The 18,269-nt window shown below is 38.1% G+C and overlaps 4 protein-coding genes across 5 annotated transcripts; 3 read left to right on the forward strand and 1 right to left on the reverse strand.

Annotated features, from left to right (window-relative positions):
- The first annotated feature begins 752 nt into the window (after nucleotides 1-752).
- Nucleotides 753-5,379, forward strand: LOC103343905 (importin subunit alpha-1). 2 transcript variants are annotated; one of them, XM_008247546.2, is made up of 11 exons: nucleotides 753-1,266; nucleotides 2,241-2,337; nucleotides 2,420-2,511; nucleotides 2,589-2,720; nucleotides 2,859-3,044; nucleotides 3,221-3,384; nucleotides 3,466-3,544; nucleotides 3,860-3,988; nucleotides 4,119-4,246; nucleotides 4,336-4,713; nucleotides 4,806-5,379. In XM_008247546.2, exons 1-10 carry the CDS (start codon nucleotides 1,057-1,059, stop codon nucleotides 4,709-4,711), a joined length of 1,593 nt encoding a protein of 530 aa, XP_008245768.1. In that variant the 5' UTR covers nucleotides 753-1,056; the 3' UTR covers nucleotides 4,712-4,713; nucleotides 4,806-5,379. The 2 variants fall into 2 exon arrangements, with proteins under 2 accessions (XP_008245768.1, XP_088899184.1); XM_089043058.1 differs by having other exon boundaries at nucleotides 4,336-5,379.
- A 1,723-nt stretch (nucleotides 5,380-7,102) lies between these two features.
- On the forward strand, nucleotides 7,103-9,236 carry LOC103343895 (GATA transcription factor 15-like). Its single transcript, XM_008247537.3, has 3 exons — nucleotides 7,103-7,721; nucleotides 7,835-7,933; nucleotides 8,496-9,236. The coding sequence occupies exons 1-3, from the start codon at nucleotides 7,668-7,670 to the stop codon at nucleotides 8,880-8,882; spliced, it is 540 nt and encodes a 179-aa protein (XP_008245759.2). The 5' UTR covers nucleotides 7,103-7,667; the 3' UTR covers nucleotides 8,883-9,236.
- A 957-nt stretch (nucleotides 9,237-10,193) lies between these two features.
- Nucleotides 10,194-13,401, forward strand: DPD1 (Polynucleotidyl transferase, ribonuclease H-like superfamily protein). The gene is made up of 4 exons (XM_008247528.3): nucleotides 10,194-10,460; nucleotides 11,350-12,000; nucleotides 12,662-12,867; nucleotides 12,953-13,401. The coding sequence occupies exons 2-4, from the start codon at nucleotides 11,411-11,413 to the stop codon at nucleotides 13,171-13,173; spliced, it is 1,017 nt and encodes a 338-aa protein (XP_008245750.2). The 5' UTR covers nucleotides 10,194-10,460; nucleotides 11,350-11,410; the 3' UTR covers nucleotides 13,174-13,401.
- Nucleotides 13,402-14,186: 785 nt separating this feature from the next.
- On the reverse strand, nucleotides 14,187-17,471 carry LOC103343877 (tlg2p-like protein a). Its single transcript, XM_089055599.1, has 8 exons — nucleotides 17,021-17,471; nucleotides 16,022-16,298; nucleotides 15,780-15,869; nucleotides 15,435-15,511; nucleotides 15,181-15,259; nucleotides 15,014-15,079; nucleotides 14,857-14,937; nucleotides 14,187-14,739 (listed from the first exon to the last, which is right to left on the reverse strand). Exons 1-8 carry the CDS (start codon nucleotides 17,215-17,217, stop codon nucleotides 14,632-14,634), a joined length of 975 nt encoding a protein of 324 aa, XP_088911725.1. The 5' UTR covers nucleotides 17,218-17,471; the 3' UTR covers nucleotides 14,187-14,631.
- Between the last annotated feature and the right edge of the window lie 798 nt (nucleotides 17,472-18,269).

An 18,269-nucleotide genomic window follows, 5' to 3' on the forward strand; every position in this document is an offset into this window, starting at 1 on the left:
CTATATTTCTCAATTCTTGAATCCACACCTGATTTTTTTTATCTCTACTAAATACATGCATGCACCTAAGTCCGACTCATATTGTTTTTTTCGTTTTCTAGAATTACCATTTCTTCTTGAACAATTAGTTTTTTACTATATAATTTGGATTACTTGCTGCTATTACCGATATGTAGTATTTGCTTACATTTTTACCCACACAAAATGTTATAAAATTACTAGTATTTACTCTCAAAGCTATCTCTGCACACAAATTTGAGATAAATTTTGTCATCACATTATAAGATGTGTAGTCATTAACCAAATAATTAAAAAACCTAAAATCAATTTTATTGACTATGTTTTTGCACAAGTTCAAATGTTTGAACTTACTTAAATTTCAATTTTATAATGTAAAATTGTCATTTAAAGTTTATAATTAAATTGTCATATTTTGGTTGGAGTCTAAATTTGAGAGTTCCTAAATTCATGATAAACAAGTACCAATTGATCTAAATTGCATCAACTAATTGATTCATATTATTAGTTAGTCGGCTTAAACCAATGTCCGAATGATTCATATAATTTACCGAGGTATGACATTCGAATTCTTTTAAGATTTGGTCAAAAGAGAGAGAGAGAGAGAGAGAGAGAGGAACTCAATAAACCAGACTATTACTTGGCCAACCAAAAAAACCAAACCATTGTGATCGTTTGGGGCCGCATCTCAGGTTCACAAACAAAGGACTAAAAACATTTATCATCTATCTATCATCGGACAGTCGAACCAAGAAAATGACACTTTTTCCCTCATCTTCAAATTCAAACCAAGTGGCAATTTCCGTAATAACCTGCCGATCCGAGCCTGAAAGTCCACTACCATCCATTCCCTACCAGCGCTATAAAATCGTCTCCATTTCCCATCCCTCTCTCACTTCAAAAATCAAAACACAAACCACTACGAAGTCCCACTAAACAATCCACCCTCTCTCTCTCCTGCTCTAAAACCCTATCGCCCTCCATCTCTCTGCCTCTCTCTTTAGGGTTTCAGATTCTTATTTTCATTGAACCGATACGATGTCGTTGAGGCCGAACGCGAGGGCGGAGGTCCGCCGGAACAGGTATAAGGTGGCCGTGGACGCGGAGGAGGGTCGTCGGCGGAGGGAGGACAACATGGTGGAGATCAGGAAGAATCGCAGAGAAGAAAGCCTCCAGAAGAAACGTCGCGAGGGCCTTCAACCTCCGCAATTGTCCTCTAATCTTCACTCCTCCGGCCTAGAGAAGAAGGTAACCTAATGTTTGATTGAGGTTCCGATTGACTGGCCTTAGCGCCTATATCTCCATTTCCCATTCTAGGTGATTGGGGGTTTTGATTGAATTGATTAATAGGGTGTTTATTAGGTTTGTTGAATTGGGTTTTACTGATGAAGATAAATGTATGTGTTTTTTTTTTTTGGGTACTTTATGCTTTTCCTGCTTTAGTTTTGATTGGAATTAGATTGGATTGGTTGATTACTGGTTATTATTAAACGTTTTCAACTATACTTCATTCCTTTAGCTGAAAAAGATGCTAGGTTTAGTGGCTTCATAAACATTTTTGTTGTTGAGTAAATGTCATAATTTAGGTTTGATTCTTTGGAGAGTTAATCAGACTGCTGAAGTTGGGGGTATGAGATCATTGAGTTCACGATAAGCGCTTAATAGTTTTTATCCTTTGTGCGGCTCCTAAATGCATGCCGATTACTCTAGTGCAATCAATTTAGGACTTTAGTTGGTGAGTATTTTATATTCGGTTGACTTTATGACCACATGCTGACTTGTTGCTGTTTTGGTTAGTCTTGTCTTCTATTATAGTTTCAGATATTGCTTAGGGTTCAGAATGTTTAGATTTTGAAGTTACTGAACTGTATTGAGGTTATAGTGCCATTTTTGTTGCTGCTCATGAATGATTGGTATTTTCTGGGTAAGTCAGTTACTATATTTCAATCTGCTAATACACTCCTCAGTGTCTAAGAATAACATGCTTTCATTTTTTGTTTCTGGATCGATTGGCAGAAATATTCTATACATGACTTGTATTAATTATTTTAGTTTCGAGCGTTGCTAGGTTCTGCAATTGTCAAAAACCTTATGCAATCTTCAAGACTTGGAAATGAAGAGAAATTGTTGCCTGTAAATTGTACTAGTTATGCTTTTACTTCTGGTGGTGTTGATGTCTTGTTGGGGATTGTACTAATTATGGTTGAATTTTTTTAATACAGCTAGAGCATCTACCATCTATGGTTGCTGGTGTTTGGAGTGAGGAGAGCAGTCTGCAGCTTGAGGCAACTACTCAATTTAGGAAGTTGCTTTCAATTGGTGAGTAGAAGATTGTGGCTGTACATTTTTTTTGTATACATTAGATTGCATTTGCCTTATTCATTTCTTTTCCATGCACTAGAACGTAGCCCTCCAATTGAGGAAGTCATACAATCGGGTGTCGTTCCTCGCTTTGTTGAGTTTCTAATGAGGGAGGATTTTCCACAACTTCAGGTCTGAGACTTCCCTGCAATATAGATACCTTCTTATATATGCCTGTGTAAACTTTCTTTGCTCACAATTTCTTGCAGTTTGAGGCAGCTTGGGCTCTGACAAACATTGCTTCTGGGACATCTGAGAACACTAAGGTGGTGATTGATCATGGAGCTGTTCCAATATTTGTGAAACTGCTTAGTTCTCCAAGTGATGATGTCCGTGAGCAGGTAAACATTGGGAAGATAGATTAAGGGTTTGCTTCAAGTTATATGGTTTTTTTTTTTGTTGCTCATGCAATTTATTTATTCATGTACTTTGGTTGTTCACTGTCACTTACTCCATCCCTTTTCCTCTTGAACTTGCAGGCTGTCTGGGCATTGGGAAATGTTGCTGGTGATTCCCCTAGATGCCGTGATCTTGTACTTGGCAATGGGGCTTTGATTCCATTACTTTCACAGCTAAATGAGCACGCGAAGCTCTCTATGCTGAGAAACGCTACTTGGACACTCTCAAACTTTTGCAGGGGCAAACCACAGCCTCCATTTGACCAGGTTAGGGGTTTTCTGCTATGTTTGACTTGAAAGATTCTGAAGTTAGGTGTTAAATGGCTTTAATAGTCCCTGTAGTTGTAATACTTTAGCATCATAGCCCATATTTTATATATGCAAAGTCAGTTCAGATGGTGTCAATACATTAATGGCGGTTTTTCTTTTCTTTTTCTTTTCAGGTTAAGCCTGCCCTTCCAGCTCTTGCACGTTTGATTCATTCAAACGATGAAGAAGTATTGACCGATGCCTGCTGGGCTCTGTCTTATCTTTCTGATGGTACAAATGACAAAATCCAAGCTGTTATTGAATCTGGAGTATGCCCCAGGCTTGTTGAGCTTTTACTGTGAGTGTTCATGGTTCCCTGTTGGTATTTTTAACCCTTATTATGTGCTATAAATTCTGACCTTCCTATGTATCTTTTCAGTCATCCATCTCCTTCAGTACTCATTCCTGCCCTCCGCACAGTTGGAAATATTGTTACTGGAGATGATATGCAAACTCAGGTATTGTTTGTTCTTTGGCATTTTGGATGTTTTGTTTTCCCTTTTAGGTGTTGTTTTAGATGATTTATGACCCAACATATTATCCCTTCTCCTTGGTTGATCCAATATAGCATGGTCCACATCTTTGCTTGGCAGACATTGTACCCTTAATTATAGAACTAAAGTAAACACATGCACACAAAGGAAATATAGAAAAATGTAGTTTGGGATAATAAATTTAGGTTTTACTGGAATAACAAACAGATTTCCCTTCCTTTTCCATTGGCTTATTTCTTTTGCTGCTTTTGGAATTAATGAGATTTGGTTTCTTCCTAGGTTATCATCCAACATCAAGCTCTTCCTTGCCTGCTGACCCTTTTGACTAATAATTATAAAAAGAGCATCAAGAAGGAAGCTTGCTGGACTATTTCAAATATCACAGCCGGAAACAAGGATCAGATTAAGGTAATGCAAAGATACGCTCTTTCTTTATATGTTGACATTTAAATCTTGAAACTTAAAACTTGGTTTAGAGTTTCTGTAAAGTCTGGCATATGAGGTATTAATCTTACCAATTTCGTTTGGAATTTAACAGGCTGTAATTGATGCTGGTATAATCGCTCCTCTTGTTAGTCTGCTTCAAGGTGCTGAATTTGATATAAAGAAAGAGGCTGCTTGGGCAATCTCAAATGCTACATCTGGTGGTTCTCATGAGCAGATAAAGTACGAAGACGATATTGTTAATTTTGCTATATAATATGGTAAAACTTCTCATTGGCTGATTGGATTTAAATTATTTTTTTGGGGTACAGGATCCTAGTAGATCAGGGGTGTATCAAGCCATTGTGTGATCTTCTTATCTGCCCCGATCCTAGAATTGTTACGGTTTGCTTAGAAGGCCTGGAGAACATATTGAAGGTTGGAGAAGCTGAGAAGAACTTGGGCACTACTGGAGGTGTAAATCTCTATGCTCAGGCGATTGATGATGCAGAAGGGTTAGAGAAAATTGAGAATCTACAGAGTCATGACAACACTGAGATTTATGAGAAAGCAGTAAAGATTCTTGAGACATATTGGGTGGAGGATGAAGATGAAACAATGCCACCAGGCGATGCTTCTCAAACTGGGTTCAACTTTGGAGGGAGTGGCATGCCAACTGTCCCATCCGGCGGATTCAACTTCAGCTAGAGGTTATACACTGTTTACACAAATTGTACAATTTCATGTTTGGATGTGGATGGTGTTTTGATGTTTTGAATATGTATTATTCCATCAATTGCAGAACTCTTCCTCATTACACAGTGAAGTCCTTGAGTATGGCAAGGCAATAATCCGGTCAGGTCAGGTCAGGTCAGGTCAGGCGTCTTTATATGTTCGGGTCCTGTTTGTAGGGTTTTTTTGTTGGGTGGCTGGCTGAGGTGTTTGCAACAGTTGTGGTTTAAACTGGTTCTGGCTCCCATGGGTTGATTATATGATGGACATCCATCTGCAACAAAGATTGAAAGAAAAAGGAAAAAACCGGAGTCAGTTTTTCGGAGATTAGTCGGGCTATCCTATGAAGCAAGATGCTAAGAGTTTTTGTTATTTTGTTTTCCATTTGTTTAGTTGTGTCATATAAGTGGGTATTGGTCGGTCATATGTCCTGCAGTTGTTTACAAGTGTTTTGGAACTCCCAAACTTGCATTATAATTTTCCTTCATTCCAACCTAGTGCAAGGATTTCTGTTCCTGTCGAGATTGTATGTTATGTGTTGTTGAGTCGTTTCCCTTTCTGGGCTCCGGATTTGTTGTTGGGTCAAATATATTGCCAAATGGTATACCTTTTTATTGGTTATATATAATTAAAAGTCGTCTGAATCTTGTGTATGTTGGAGAGGAAGAGTGTCTGCTTATTCACTCTCTGCCTGTTCAGTAAAATTAGGAAATGCTGTAGAGACTTTAGACCTAGAAGTGATACAGGGCAGAAGCCCAGGCCCATATTATAGCTCCAGCCAGCAAATATTATCTTCTTTTTGGTTTCTTTTTTCAAAAAACACAAATGTGGTGGGCCATCGTTTTCTTGCTACGTCCTTTTCTCTGTTTGGATTTATAAATGGTCAGGTATGAATATGAAGGAATAAAAACGCATTTGTCTTGTAGTCTCCCACTCTTTATTTCCTCGTACATTTTGGATTGGGTGGGAGATTATAAGATATGGGCTCTCCTTATCCTTTGTGGATGTGTGATGATGACACGTATGTGTGTGGACCCTCTTACATTATAGGTGTGAAAGTGGGAAGAAGATGGAATCTTATAATGAGATGAGATTCATAAAATCTATTGCTTGCTTGCACAAATTGATTATGCAATAAATTGCCCCACAAAACAAATGCTAAAGAGCTTTGCCAGCTTTAGGCCATTCTTCTTCTTCTTCTTCTTCTTCTTCTTCTTGTGTTGTTGAAAGATGCAAACAGTGTGAATGGTGACAAACAAGCCTATTGGCAAGAGGATAGCTGGTTAGCTTAGCTGTGTCGTGTCTTTTTCTTAGAAGGTTGAAAGATAGTCTTTCTACAGGGAGAGAGACAGAGAGAGGACTTGGATTTGAAAGGCTCGCATCTTTTCATGGAAAAGTTTTGCGACTTCAATAGTTTGAAACCTCGTCAAAAAGAAACACTTAGATAAAATGAGGATAACACTATTTTACTATTTCCACAAGTATAGTATGTCACATGTGATAATTTTTTCATGTGATAATCAGTAAGTGGCATGAGATAATTAAACATGTTATTCCCGTTTTATATCAGTTTTTCGGCCCTTGAAGATATATGCAAGTGAACAAACATAAAAATTTAAGCAAATTTAAGAAACCTAAAACTTTAAATTTTTTGAACTTTCTTCTATTTGGTGACTTCGGTTGGAAATTGCATGCTTTAGAAATTAACGACAATGAATGGTGGGGGGTGACTCTGGCGTTGCCTTAACATGATAATGTGGCCCTTTTCGTTGATGGGTGTTTGTCGGCTTTATGTCTTCCCTTTCATGCGGGACAAAAGGAAGGAATTGTCTTTAAAAAAGAGCTTTCTTTTTTGTTTTCTTTCTCCTTCCTGTTATTAGCCGATCAAACAGTAGAAGCTTTTGAAATTGTCCCCAACCCAAATGTTTCACAACATTCCCATTCTTGAGACTTGAACTATCTTTCTTTGTTTTTTGACCATAACAGTTAATCACTGCATAATTAAGCCATCAATTATCTCTAATTACCGGATAAGATTGCATCATGCTTAGGGCATCATCCACTGTCTAGAAGAACTCGCTGGCTGCATGCTCAAGATTCTCCACGTCCTTCTACTCTAAAAATTTCCTTTCTGTTTTATTTCTCAATTCTCTTAACAACAAAGGCACCAAACCAAACAGTGCATTTGCTGTTTTTGTCTTTTTGGTTTTGTTCAAAAACAGCAGAAACTTTCAGAAACTTTCATGTTTTGGGGACCCAAAAGTCTGCACATACCAAAAGAATGTTAAGAACCACCATTTTCCTTTTCGCAATAAAAAAGAAAACACAGCTTTTTGGTTTTCGAAGCCACAAACCAAAGCATGCCCCTCCTACTATTCCCCAAGCATCAAATCAAGCTTCACATCAAATCCTGTAGCGAGTATCACTTTTTCCTTAGTCCCCGCGACTGATAAAACAAAGACCCACATTGCCACGTGGCTGCCTCTGGAATTTGACGGGTGCATGCAACTGCAGCAAAAAAGTGAAATTTTATGGACATTTTCGTCATTTCACACAAACCCCTTAGCCTCCTAGCGGCTAGCACTAGGGTTTTTGGTTCATGGCTCATATCCACACTACCTGACCTGACTGAGCACCACTCTTCTCTGTCTCTGTCGCTCTCTCTCTCTCTCTCTCTCTCTTCCCCCACCTCTTCTCTCTGCTTTGCATGTCGGTTTTGCTTCGTTATAGTATATTGCATTTTCTCTCTCTGTTTTTGGGTTTTGATCTAAGTATTTTTTCAAATTTGATCAGTCCCTTTCTCTCTCTGCTGCTTTCACATATATGATCTCATTTGGCTTCTCTGAGAAAAACCAATTAACCCAATCTATATCACTCTCTCGCTTCCTTTTCTCTTTTGAAAATTTCAGCTACTGTGGTTGGTTTATGGTGTATGATGAATTGGGGGAGAAGATTTGTGGCTTTAGAAAGTGTTTTGGGGAGAAAGGTAGTGGCTTTTGATAGTACAGTGATTTAAGAGCATTCTACTTTTCCTTCCAGTTGTTGGGTTTTGTTTGAACTTTCAGTAAAATCTGTTGCCTTTCTTGAATTTGGAAACAGGAACCATTTCCTCAAGCTATGAATGGGAACAAGAAGCGCTGCTCTGACTGCATGACCACTGAGACACCCTTGTGGAGAGGTGGCCCAGCTGGGCCCAAGGTCTGACCCGACCACCCATCATTTGTTAACATGCTTGTTTGTTTTCTAGACAATTTTTCATGCAGCCTTTTGTTTTGATTTTTGGGAATTTCTCCATCATCTTTTCCTGCATTTGTGCTTTTCAACTGAATGAGCAACACCCAGGTGATTTTTTTTGTATTTAGCATTGGCAAAGCTGAGCAATCTGCATTATAATACATTGATTTTTGAATTCTGTTTGTGATTTTGTTTACTGGGTCCCCCTCTTTCATTACTGTTCATTTTTCCTATAAAATGAGGCTTACTTTGTGTTGGATTTGATCTTTTGGGCCCCATGTCTCGGTTCTTTCTCTGTATGATTTCTGATGCTCTGGTTTTCCTGTGTGCTGCGCTCATTTGATGATTGCACTCTTTATTTCTCAAACCTTTAGTTGATTTTGGGAATTCTTTATTTTTGTCTCTCTTTCCTAAATGGCGTTTCTCTCCTTTCGGTACTGTTCTTTGTTCATATATTTTTGTTCTCTATCTGCCTTTGCTGAAGTTGTTTCATCGATCAATTTCTTTTGCTGTTTTGGTTTTTCAGTCACTGTGCAATGCATGTGGGATCAGACACAGGAAGAGAGGAATTCCTACTGTGAGCTTGATGAGCAAAGCGCCAAAGAGGAAGAGAGAGAAAACATGTGGCGGTAGTAGCAGTACTATCACAACCACATATAATATTGGTGCTTCTGCCACATACAATAATGCTTCTGCCACAACAGCCAAAAGCACTTTTGGTAGTGGTGGTGGTGGCATAAATTTGAATGAGCCTCCTAAGGTGAGGTTTGTGGGTTTTGGTGAGGAGGTGTTTTTGCAAGACTCGCAGGCAGAGGGGGAGGGGGAGAAACAGAGCCAGTGGAGGGAGTGGGGAGAGGTGGAACAAGCAGCTGTGTGTTTGCTGGCTATGTCATGTGACTCTGTTTTTGCATGAAGGGGACAAAATGTGAAGGAGTATATACTAGTAAATTAAAACCCCAATAAACCAATATACTTGTGATGATGCTCTTTGTAGCCACTTTTACTAATTATAACTTAGGAAGGCTAATGCTATTTGGGGGTCTACCTTGTTTTGTTGTTGTTGCTTTTTTAGTGATAGTTTGGGAAGTGAAAATGAAATGAAGGTCAAAGATGTTGAGGGTGATGGTTTTGAGGCAATGACATTCCTGTATTTTGGTACTATTTTAATTATATTGTACATATTAATGGAAGTATGAGTAATCTGTATCTTTTATGTTTTGGTCTGACCAAAATACAATGTTTGAGGGATTTTGGACCATGTGTTTTTCTTTGCAATTTGCGTTAAAGTACTTCAAAAAGTTGCCTATAAATATTGATTTATATCAGTCCTGTATAATTAGGAAGGTGCTTGTGATTTTTGTAATTAACTTTATAAAAATAGTGACATTTTGGGTGAGAAAGAGTCTCAAATGAGCCCTGATAAGACAGGAGCTTCTATAACGAGGGATTACAAGAATCGAACGACTATTAAGGATCTCACACAATAATCCTTCATAATAACCCCTCATTCTAACCTTCCCGTCAACAAGAGACTGAAAATGGTGACGCGTTGCGCAAAACAAAAGGGTTTTCCAAATGCCTATGGTTTGAGGGCTGCCTGTCAATAGAAGCCAAGAAACCAGGCAGGCCCCTACGGGCCCATTATTTAAGTCTGAGAGTTGATATATGGGCAGGTACCTTTTCTCTGTCCAAAGATGCAGAGCCCCATTCTAGCTCGAGTCAATTTAATTACTCAGCTTTTTCGACAGACTTGCCCTTAATCTGAGCATAAATATAAGCAAAGAAAGAGAGAAAATAACTGCGGTTCTTCAAACTTCACGCCAAATTGGCATAGGTTACTTGTACCAGATTAGGTTCATATTGCTTGCTATACAATCACACGCAAGAATAATACCACATGATGCTCCCTTGTGTATTAAAATGCCACTATTGACTTGAACCCTGAAGGATGGTATATTTGGACTGGAGAAGGATTTGCATCTTTAATCAAATGTGTTGAATTGACTTTCAAATGACCAACTCTCTTCTAATAATTTGAGTTTAAAATCCTTAAATTAATATTCACCCCACCCATCTCTGACTTCGTTCCTCTAAAAAATCTAAACAAATAAAATCATTACTGGAGTTAAAGTCACTCGCAACCCTTTTTTGTGTTTTTAAAAAACCCAAGTTCGTATTTTTAGATAATTTTGTAAAATATATAATAAAAATTTGTGGGAAAAAAGTTTGGGGCAGTGAGCAGTTTGAAGGAAGGCAGGCTCACAGCCCTCTCAAAGAAAAAGACATTGGAGCCAAAATCGGATCGAACACGCGATCCGCAAGTAGAGCCATTCGTATTCGCAATTTCTACCACGTTACTATGAGCTTCTTCTGTCCTTCAAAACTTCTTTATAGCAATCCACACGACTCATTTCCAATTTCTTTCTAACCATCTCTACCTATAAATACTTCATCTTTGACGTTTCTGCTAATCAATTCAAATAATTTCCAGGCAAGTCTCTCTCTATCTCTCTACCTCATTGCTTTGGTTTAGAGTTGTTATGAAAGATTGCAAATTTCAGTGAAACTTATTGTTTTCTAAATTTCGTATGCAATTTACATTGGAATCAAGGAGCTTCCATTATTCCCTAACATGGGTTCCTTCGTTTTGTTGTAAATATGATTACTTCCCAATCCTAATTGTTATGTATGAGCTTAAAGGACCTTCCTTTCCCCCTTTGCTCGCTTTCAATCTGTCATAGATTGATTTTGAAACGTGTTACCCGTGAATGTTTTGATTGGGTTTTGAGTATCTTTACTGTCATATAGGAGGTTAATCAGCTCTTGGATATTCCTTTAACGTCTATTTGATGATAATACACGTCAAAAGTTATGAAAATTTGAATAATAAGATCATATTTTAGTTGAGGCGCAAATTTACATGATAATTGCCAAATAGTTCAAATTAGTTCGTAAAAGTGAAATTGGTTTTCCAGGTTCCAAATAAAATGGAATTCTGGTGTTAGACCTGTGTCCGTGTGTGGAGAATGTAGCTAGAGGTAGAACTGGGCATAGGTTGGACTTCATGAAATGTTTGATAATATGAAATTCCTGGAACCACCATGAATGAAAGCATGCGTATCCTTGTCTTTTTTATATCCTTACTTTACTTCTTTTTATGATTTGAGAAAATATGCAAGGTCTGATAATTAATCTCAGTTTAAACTTGTTCTTCATCTATAGTCTTAAGATCCATAGTTTAATGTGGATTACTAATCTAGTTGTCCTTGCTTGAATTGTATTATTTTAATTGTTGCTCTTGTTATTGAGGTAGTAGATGATTGGTACTGGTTGTTGTCCATTATTTTTCATTGTAGACTTTTTTCCGTCTTAATTTTCAGGTCAAATCCATTTGCTTTCTATAGTGTGAATCTATCTGCTGTTGATGATTTTTGAGTTCAGATGAGAACAGTATCAATGTGCTTCTCTTCTTTTTCGCAAGTTCCCAGATGCAGAATTTATAACTTTGCTCATTTTTGGAGTGAACGTTTCCACAATTTGAGTAGGACTTGTGGATACAATTCTAGCTCTAAGCTATATGATTCCAAAATTTATGTGCTTGATGGAGGAAACAGTAGGAAATGGACTAGAAGATCTGTAACTACAAACACACAAGGGAGAAACAAAAGTGGCCAGTGCAGTGATCCCAGAAAACTTAGGCAAGAAATTTTGGATGTAACGGTTTCAACAAGTGCTACTCTGAATTTAAATAAAATTGAAACAAGTCAATACCAACAGATTCAACACGTTGACATTCGACAATTGATTGCTCAGAATAAAGATTTAGCCAGCCTAGTGACAGTTATTGCTTTTGATACTGAGACTACTGGATTTAGCAGAGAGAGAGATCATATCATAGAGATTGCACTTCAAGATCTTGAAGGGGGTGAAAACAGTGCTTTCCAGACATTGGTAAACCCTGAACGCAGAGTTCTAAATTCACACATTCATGGAATTACAACAAATATGGTCAACAGACCTGATGTTCCGAGGTAATCTTCCCTGACTGCTTTTTTAGTTGCTAGATTATTTTCTTCTAGTACAGAAATCAGCTCACAATTTGTCTATATGAAGCCTAATTCTTTACAGAAAATATGTTACATGCCAGTGATCTTTTTAATTGGAAACACTCCCGTTCTTTTCTGCTGGGTTAAAATGGTTTTCCTAAATTTAAATATAATGTGAAATTTGCATTTGCTACTACAATCAGAAGAAAAGATCGCTGAAGTTTCTTGGTTTGTCCATGCATGCACGGAAGCACAGTGCTTCCTTGGTTTGGTTAAAGAATAAGCCCTTGCATCTCTTTACTCTTTACTCTAAAGACATCAGTTATTGTTTTAATTTAGACTCAGGAGGTAGCAGTTCCTTTAAAGAGAGGTGCTATGGCGGTGATGGTTCAATCCCAGCCATTCATGGGCTTGGGCTCACTTATGGACCCACCCATGTAGGCCCTTGTTTGTAGCATCCTCCTATGTAGTAAAAAGCTAAGATAGAACTATTTGTCATATACAAAGCATCATCAAGTTTTTTAGTGAAAATTTTCCTTAATAAATTTGAGAAGCATACGTTTGTGCATGTGATATGTACACATATACGCTTGTGAATAGTTTCAAAAGTTTTACTTATGGTTTGGCTGTTGTGAATACCATGTAGGATGGAGGACCTAATACCAATCTTACTGAAGTATGTCAAAAGCCGTCAAAAACCAGGAGGCTGTGTGTTGTTTGTTGCTCACAATGCTCGTGCTTTTGATGTACCCTTTCTTTGTAATGCGTTCCGGCGTTGTGGTGTAGATATTCCTTCGGATTGGCTATTTAAGGATACCCTTCCTATGGGACGTGAAGCAATGAAGTCTGAAGGTCAGTTTGTTTGTGTGTGCATGCTCCACCCTGTAAAAATGTGGTTGATGAGATATCTAAGGCTTTAAAATTACTTTGTGAACAGGATCAAAGCCTTCTTCAAGAAGCATATCATTGCAAGCCCTTCGTGAGCACCTTGGGATTCCATTGGATGGTTCAGCTCACAGAGCCATGTCAGACGTGAAGGTGCTGGCAGCAGTTTTTCAAAGGTTGACTTATATGCTGAAACTCCCGCTTGCTAGCCTTGTTGAAGATGCTTTCACAGCCTCAGAAATTGGCACTCCAAAGAAGAAGAGTTCCAGATAGACATGCTTCTTCTCAGCAGCACTGAAATGTATTATTGTAAGATCCAGTGGCATGGGATGCCTCTTGCAGAGCTTGAGGTCCGAGTTGTGGATTCTTCTGAAGGCAGTAACGGCAACTGTTAGGTAGGGTGGGGTTGGAAAAGAAAAAAATATGATCATTGTAACTGTAATACATTGCTTTTTAGATAAACATCCGTCCAATATTTATTCAATCACAAAGATTATCTGATGTATGCGTGTGTTGGTTGGGATTTTGAGAAGATTGAACTCTTAAGACAGTCTTTTGAAGTTCTGAACAACAATGTTCAGGTGGTAATAGTTTAGGGGCTCTGAAATTTAGAAAGGGGTATTTGGGTCTTAGAGTTATTTCTGCAGTTTTATTATCGGCTTTGAGCATCCTTGAGGACAGAAAAGTTGTTAATATGTTGAGCTAACAGAGTGAAAAGCAGCATAATAGGAAAGGAAAGTTTCCATTCCTAGATTAATGTTTTCTCGTACTCCTATGTATAAATGGAAGGATGCTCGTTTCCTTTACCTCGGAAACTAGAAATGTGAAGTTTGATTCACTGAGGTTTGAGTCGAACTAAACACATTTCTCCACAATATCTTAAACAAGTGTTCTACAAAATCTACCTTTTGTTTTTGTTTTTGTTTATTTTCAGTTATCATTTTTGCAAGGATGTTGGATTGGCACACCTCGGTTATAAGCTCATCACCACAAACAAATATTAAGTAGGATTTTTCAAAGAATATGAATTTGCATTCAATATGAACGCAGTTTATAGCCGTTAAATCAACGATTTCACTCACTCATCTCTGTAAGGTGTAGATTAAGCACAATTCATCTCTGTAAGGTGTAGATTAAGCACAATTCATTAGATTGTAGGTTGGGCTCAAATTTGGAAGTCCTGCAACTTGGTTAGCAAGCAGGCTTCTGATTGCAATCGCATGGTATTATTCAGGTGTGCCATATAGTAACATGCCCGTATGCGTCACTGCCATACATCCAGGAGGTTGGATAAAATTGATGTAATTTATTTTATTGAATGATCAAACTAACAATGAAATAGAGAGAAGCCTCATCTTACACATATGAGTTGTGGGGAATGAAAACACAAAATCCCGGCAAATGAAAATTGAAAGAATCAATATAGATCCCTTTGCAAAAACACCCTTCCCCAAGGAACAACATGTATTTTACGCTCTATACAAATTCCGCGGCATTCATTCCCTAATGAACCATTACCCCTTCCCACTCCGTCTTTACTAATACCCAGAAAATATGGAGGAATTCACAAATAGTCACTTAATGTAGTATATGTAACTAACTAGGGCACTCCAAAACTCCTCTAATCTTCTGCTAGGGAGAGCATCTTTGCACGTGTAGAAGTCCGAAGGGAAGGTTATGACAATTAGAATGTAACCAAAATCTGGAAACAACTGTCCTCTCGCTCTCAGATCACAAGAATATCTCCTTGAGGATTAGGAGGACCAGCATGATAAAGCACATGATAACGAGTACGGTAGCACACATCACCATTCCCCCTTGTTTCTGCGTTTTGTCAGCCTGTAAGCTCAATCCATTAAACATAATATGCCATCAGAACAAGCACAGAGACAGAAGCTAAAAACAACTTATAGATGAAGTACAATGATCGATGTAAGAAGAGGATGATGAAGGGACCTTTTGCAATTGCTTGAGGCCATCCTCAACCGTACTTGCTACGTTCTGAATGTTGTAGTCTATCCTATCAACAATAGTTCCCTGTTTGAAGAAAGATGTTTAGATAGTGACTGATATTCTGAGAAAATTCAAGTACTGAAATGACACGAGTACTAACCTGGTCTATCACTAGTACTGACAAATCCTTCATAATCTGAGCAAGCTCATTCACAGATTCCACAACCTATTGGAAAGGGAAAATAGTACTTGTCAATCCTGAAAGAAGTATGATGAAGGATTGGGTCAGCGTCAAAACAAAGATCATGTGTAAATATCTTCACTTGCCTGTTGGATCTCCCTTTCCCTTTCTGCTGTGAACGCTTCGCTTTTCTTTAGCTTGGCCATCTGACGCTCATTAAACATCTGACAGGATATGTGTATTATTATCATATTATTTTCACCTAAGGTAAAAAATGTATTCAACATTTGATCTATTGAACAACACTACAGATACATGGTCTAGGGAATTGTGCGTCCTCATACTTGTCATGATCGACAAGATCTTGAAAAAATGATAATAAAGAGGAGAGAGCTTACCAATGTCATCCAAATCGTCACCATCCATTCTGGATCTATTTCCATTTAGTTTCATCTCTAAATCATCCCCATCCTGACCCTATATCACCCAAAACAAAAAAGGAATGTTAGAAATAATATAACTAAAAAAGTTAACTTAGTGTTCAATACCAAGGCATGTCACACACTTTTCCTCAGTATACAAAATGAATGTATGAAAATACAATTCCAAGTTCCAAAAAGAAAATGGCAATATTATGCATGAATTAGATTATCAAAGCCAAAGTAACCACAGAATATTAAAACAAAGCTATGAAGCATAACTATCCATTGTCTTGAATCGTTAAAAGGTAAAAATTCTTTCAGACCTCTGCTTGCTGCCTGAGACGCTTCAAATAAGTTGACTGTTTCTTCCGAAGTTCCATGGAGAGGTTCTGAAGGTCAGTGGCAAGAGATCGCTGCAAAAGAATCATGCAGACATTAGCGCTGTTCTTTGGGATAAGTTGTTTTATATATAAAGCTGAGTGTAAAACTCTAGAACAAACCCAAGTTAGGAAAACCTTATGACTCACTACACTGACAAAAATATCTAATGGCTTTTAAGTCATACCTGCACATTTTTTCTAACATTTGAATCTTCAGAAGGCCCAGCTGCAGAGAGTCTCTGTAGTCTCTTCTCAGACTTCCTGATCAGACTAGTTATCTCTTGCGTAAGACCCTCAATCAAGCGTTGATCTTCTTTACCGTCTCCAAATGAAGGCATTAAAGCCTTTGCATGAGCCTTGTTCAGCTCAGCCATTTTTACCCTTGCACGCTGCACATTTACTGCTATTTCTTCAGATAGATCCACCCATGCCGGTGGTAGACCAACAGTAAGTGCACCCTTACTGCAGCAATAAAAACACATGACAGTCATACTTCAGAAATAAAGAAACATCCATACTTGCAGCTATTTATTGCTTTTTCCTGTGCATACTAGTAAGAAGAAGACTTGATAATGTTCTTCATTAAACAAAATTCATTCCCCATTTCTTGCAGCACCTGACATCTCACACTTAATAAAACTAATCTACAAGGCTTTCCATAGACCTTACAGATTAGAAGGATCAAAGGAGGACCAAAACATTTCGAGAACTCACGTAAGTCAAATATGAAAATCCCACATTCAGGGAACCATATACGGTTATACCATATCTTCGTGGACCTCAACTCCAGCAATCATAAGTCTATCCTTACCAGCCAGTTTTGAATTGTGCATTTGTAGCTAGTAGCTACTGATCATCCATCCAACATCGATTGCCTTAATGGCTCTGATCTAATAATCCGGTGTTCAATTTCCTATCTATGTGTCAGAATTCAGTGTCACCTAACATGCATTACCACAGTTCAGTTCAAGGCTTTTGCTTTCTCCACAATCTGAAGGTTTCATTTCTTTACTATTTTTTATCTATCTTCTTCTCGTAAACCAAAACTCAACATCTAACCAGCCAAGTAAAACACACTTCCCTTCCCAATCAGATTTCCCAAACTTAACTTTAATTAAATCTCAAATTAAACAAAAAGAAATTCAATTCAATTTACATACAGAGAGAGAGGGAGAAATTGAGACCTTGAATTACCGGGATCCTCGGTACTGAGCGGAGCATAAGACCGATTCGGATGCAGAAGCGAAGTGCTGACCAATTCAATGACCGGACCACCGCCGGAGCTGGTGGACGTCGAAGCGGACGAGCTCGTCGGAGCACGGACGGTCTTCAACGCATCCCTGTACTTCCTATAAAGCAAGGTCCGGTTCCTCGTCGCCATGGGAGTTTTGATTCAGATTCGGACTCGGACGCACAAAATCTACGGATCCAACAACGGACAAACAAAGAAGTCGGGTTCGCGCCTTCTCATGAAAATGAGGTGAACAAAGAAGAGAGAAAAATTAACGAGTCCTCTCTCGGGTTGGGAGGAGGTCACGTGATCGGAGATCCGGGACGGCGAGTCACGTGCCCCGGCGAATTTGGAAATGGCTTTATATATTGGTCTTGGTGAGACACTTAGAAAGGTAGGTGGTAGGCTCAGGCCGTTGTTTAACTTTGTTTTTAAGGTTTCGTCAGTTTCCGGTGTTACAATTACGACCGCGGGTCTTCTTCGCGTTCGAGCTTGGGTTTTGGGCCTTGGGCCTGGTCTTGGGCCTGAGTAGTTAACTAGTTTTTTTTGTTATTTTGTTTTTCCACTTTTTGTTAGGATTTAATTACAAATTTCTCTCCTAAACTTTTACAGTTCGGTTCTCAAACTTCTTTTTCATCCCAAGTTGATCCTTCTGTTATTATTATTATTTTAAAATACAAGCGATAGTTTAAATTACTCTAATTTACATGATTTAAACTTTGATGTGAGGAGTACGAACACACTGCTCTAACTAATTAATTCAAGTTTGTGTTGATCTTAAGCTTTTGAACATGAAAGGAAAGACCAATAGTGAAAGACTTGACAAAAATGGTCACTTGCTTGACACATGAACATTTCTAGAAAGACATTTGGTAAAAGCATCTACATATATAAAGCAAAAGACAGAGAATGATAAAATATTTAAAATCAGAAAATGTCATTTGTTATTATTATTATTATTTTTTTTTTTTTGAGAAATTCTAGGATTGCATTCATAATTCAGCCAAAAAACCCATTAGCCACAAGGGGCCAAAACAAACTAGCCACAAAGGGCGATTACAATAACGGAACGGTTGAACAACAAAATTAAGACAATCTAGTGCGCCTCCACTAACGATCACGCATGATCAAATAAACTCTAGCATAGGCATCCCAATTAAGATTGCAAACTCAGAATAATCAAAAATAAACAAAGCTTGAAA

Source organism: Prunus mume, linkage group LG1, assembly GCF_029339155.1.
Source record: "Prunus mume cultivar Tortuosa linkage group LG1, ASM2933915v1, whole genome shotgun sequence".
Taxonomy (NCBI): domain Eukaryota; kingdom Viridiplantae; phylum Streptophyta; class Magnoliopsida; order Rosales; family Rosaceae; genus Prunus; species Prunus mume.

Coding starts and splice junctions, on each gene's coding strand:
- LOC103343905 (XM_089043058.1), top strand. CDS start 1,057: ATGTCGTTGAGGCCGAACGCGAGGGCGGAGGTCCGCCGGAACAGGTAT. Junction 2,721..2,858: donor GTGATGATGTCCGTGAGCAG/GTAAACATTGGG, acceptor TTGAACTTGCAG/GCTGTCTGGGCATTGGGAAA. Junction 3,545..3,859: donor GAGATGATATGCAAACTCAG/GTATTGTTTGTT, acceptor GTTTCTTCCTAG/GTTATCATCCAACATCAAGC.
- DPD1 (XM_008247528.3), top strand. CDS start 11,411: ATGAGAACAGTATCAATGTGCTTCTCTTCTTTTTCGCAAGTTCCCAGA. Junction 12,001..12,661: donor AACAGACCTGATGTTCCGAG/GTAATCTTCCCT, acceptor AATACCATGTAG/GATGGAGGACCTAATACCAA. Junction 12,868..12,952: donor TGAAGCAATGAAGTCTGAAG/GTCAGTTTGTTT, acceptor CTTTGTGAACAG/GATCAAAGCCTTCTTCAAGA.
- LOC103343877 (XM_089055599.1), bottom strand. CDS start 17,217: ATGGCGACGAGGAACCGGACCTTGCTTTATAGGAAGTACAGGGATGCG. Junction 15,260..15,434: donor GGTGACGATTTGGATGACAT/TGGTAAGCTCTC, acceptor CATATCCTGTCA/GATGTTTAATGAGCGTCAGA. Junction 14,740..14,856: donor GCCTCAAGCAATTGCAAAAG/GTCCCTTCATCA, acceptor TTGAGCTTACAG/GCTGACAAAACGCAGAAACA.
- LOC103343895 (XM_008247537.3), top strand. CDS start 7,668: ATGATGAATTGGGGGAGAAGATTTGTGGCTTTAGAAAGTGTTTTGGGG. Junction 7,722..7,834: donor AAAGTGTTTTGGGGAGAAAG/GTAGTGGCTTTT, acceptor ATTTGGAAACAG/GAACCATTTCCTCAAGCTAT. Junction 7,934..8,495: donor GTGGCCCAGCTGGGCCCAAG/GTCTGACCCGAC, acceptor TTGGTTTTTCAG/TCACTGTGCAATGCATGTGG.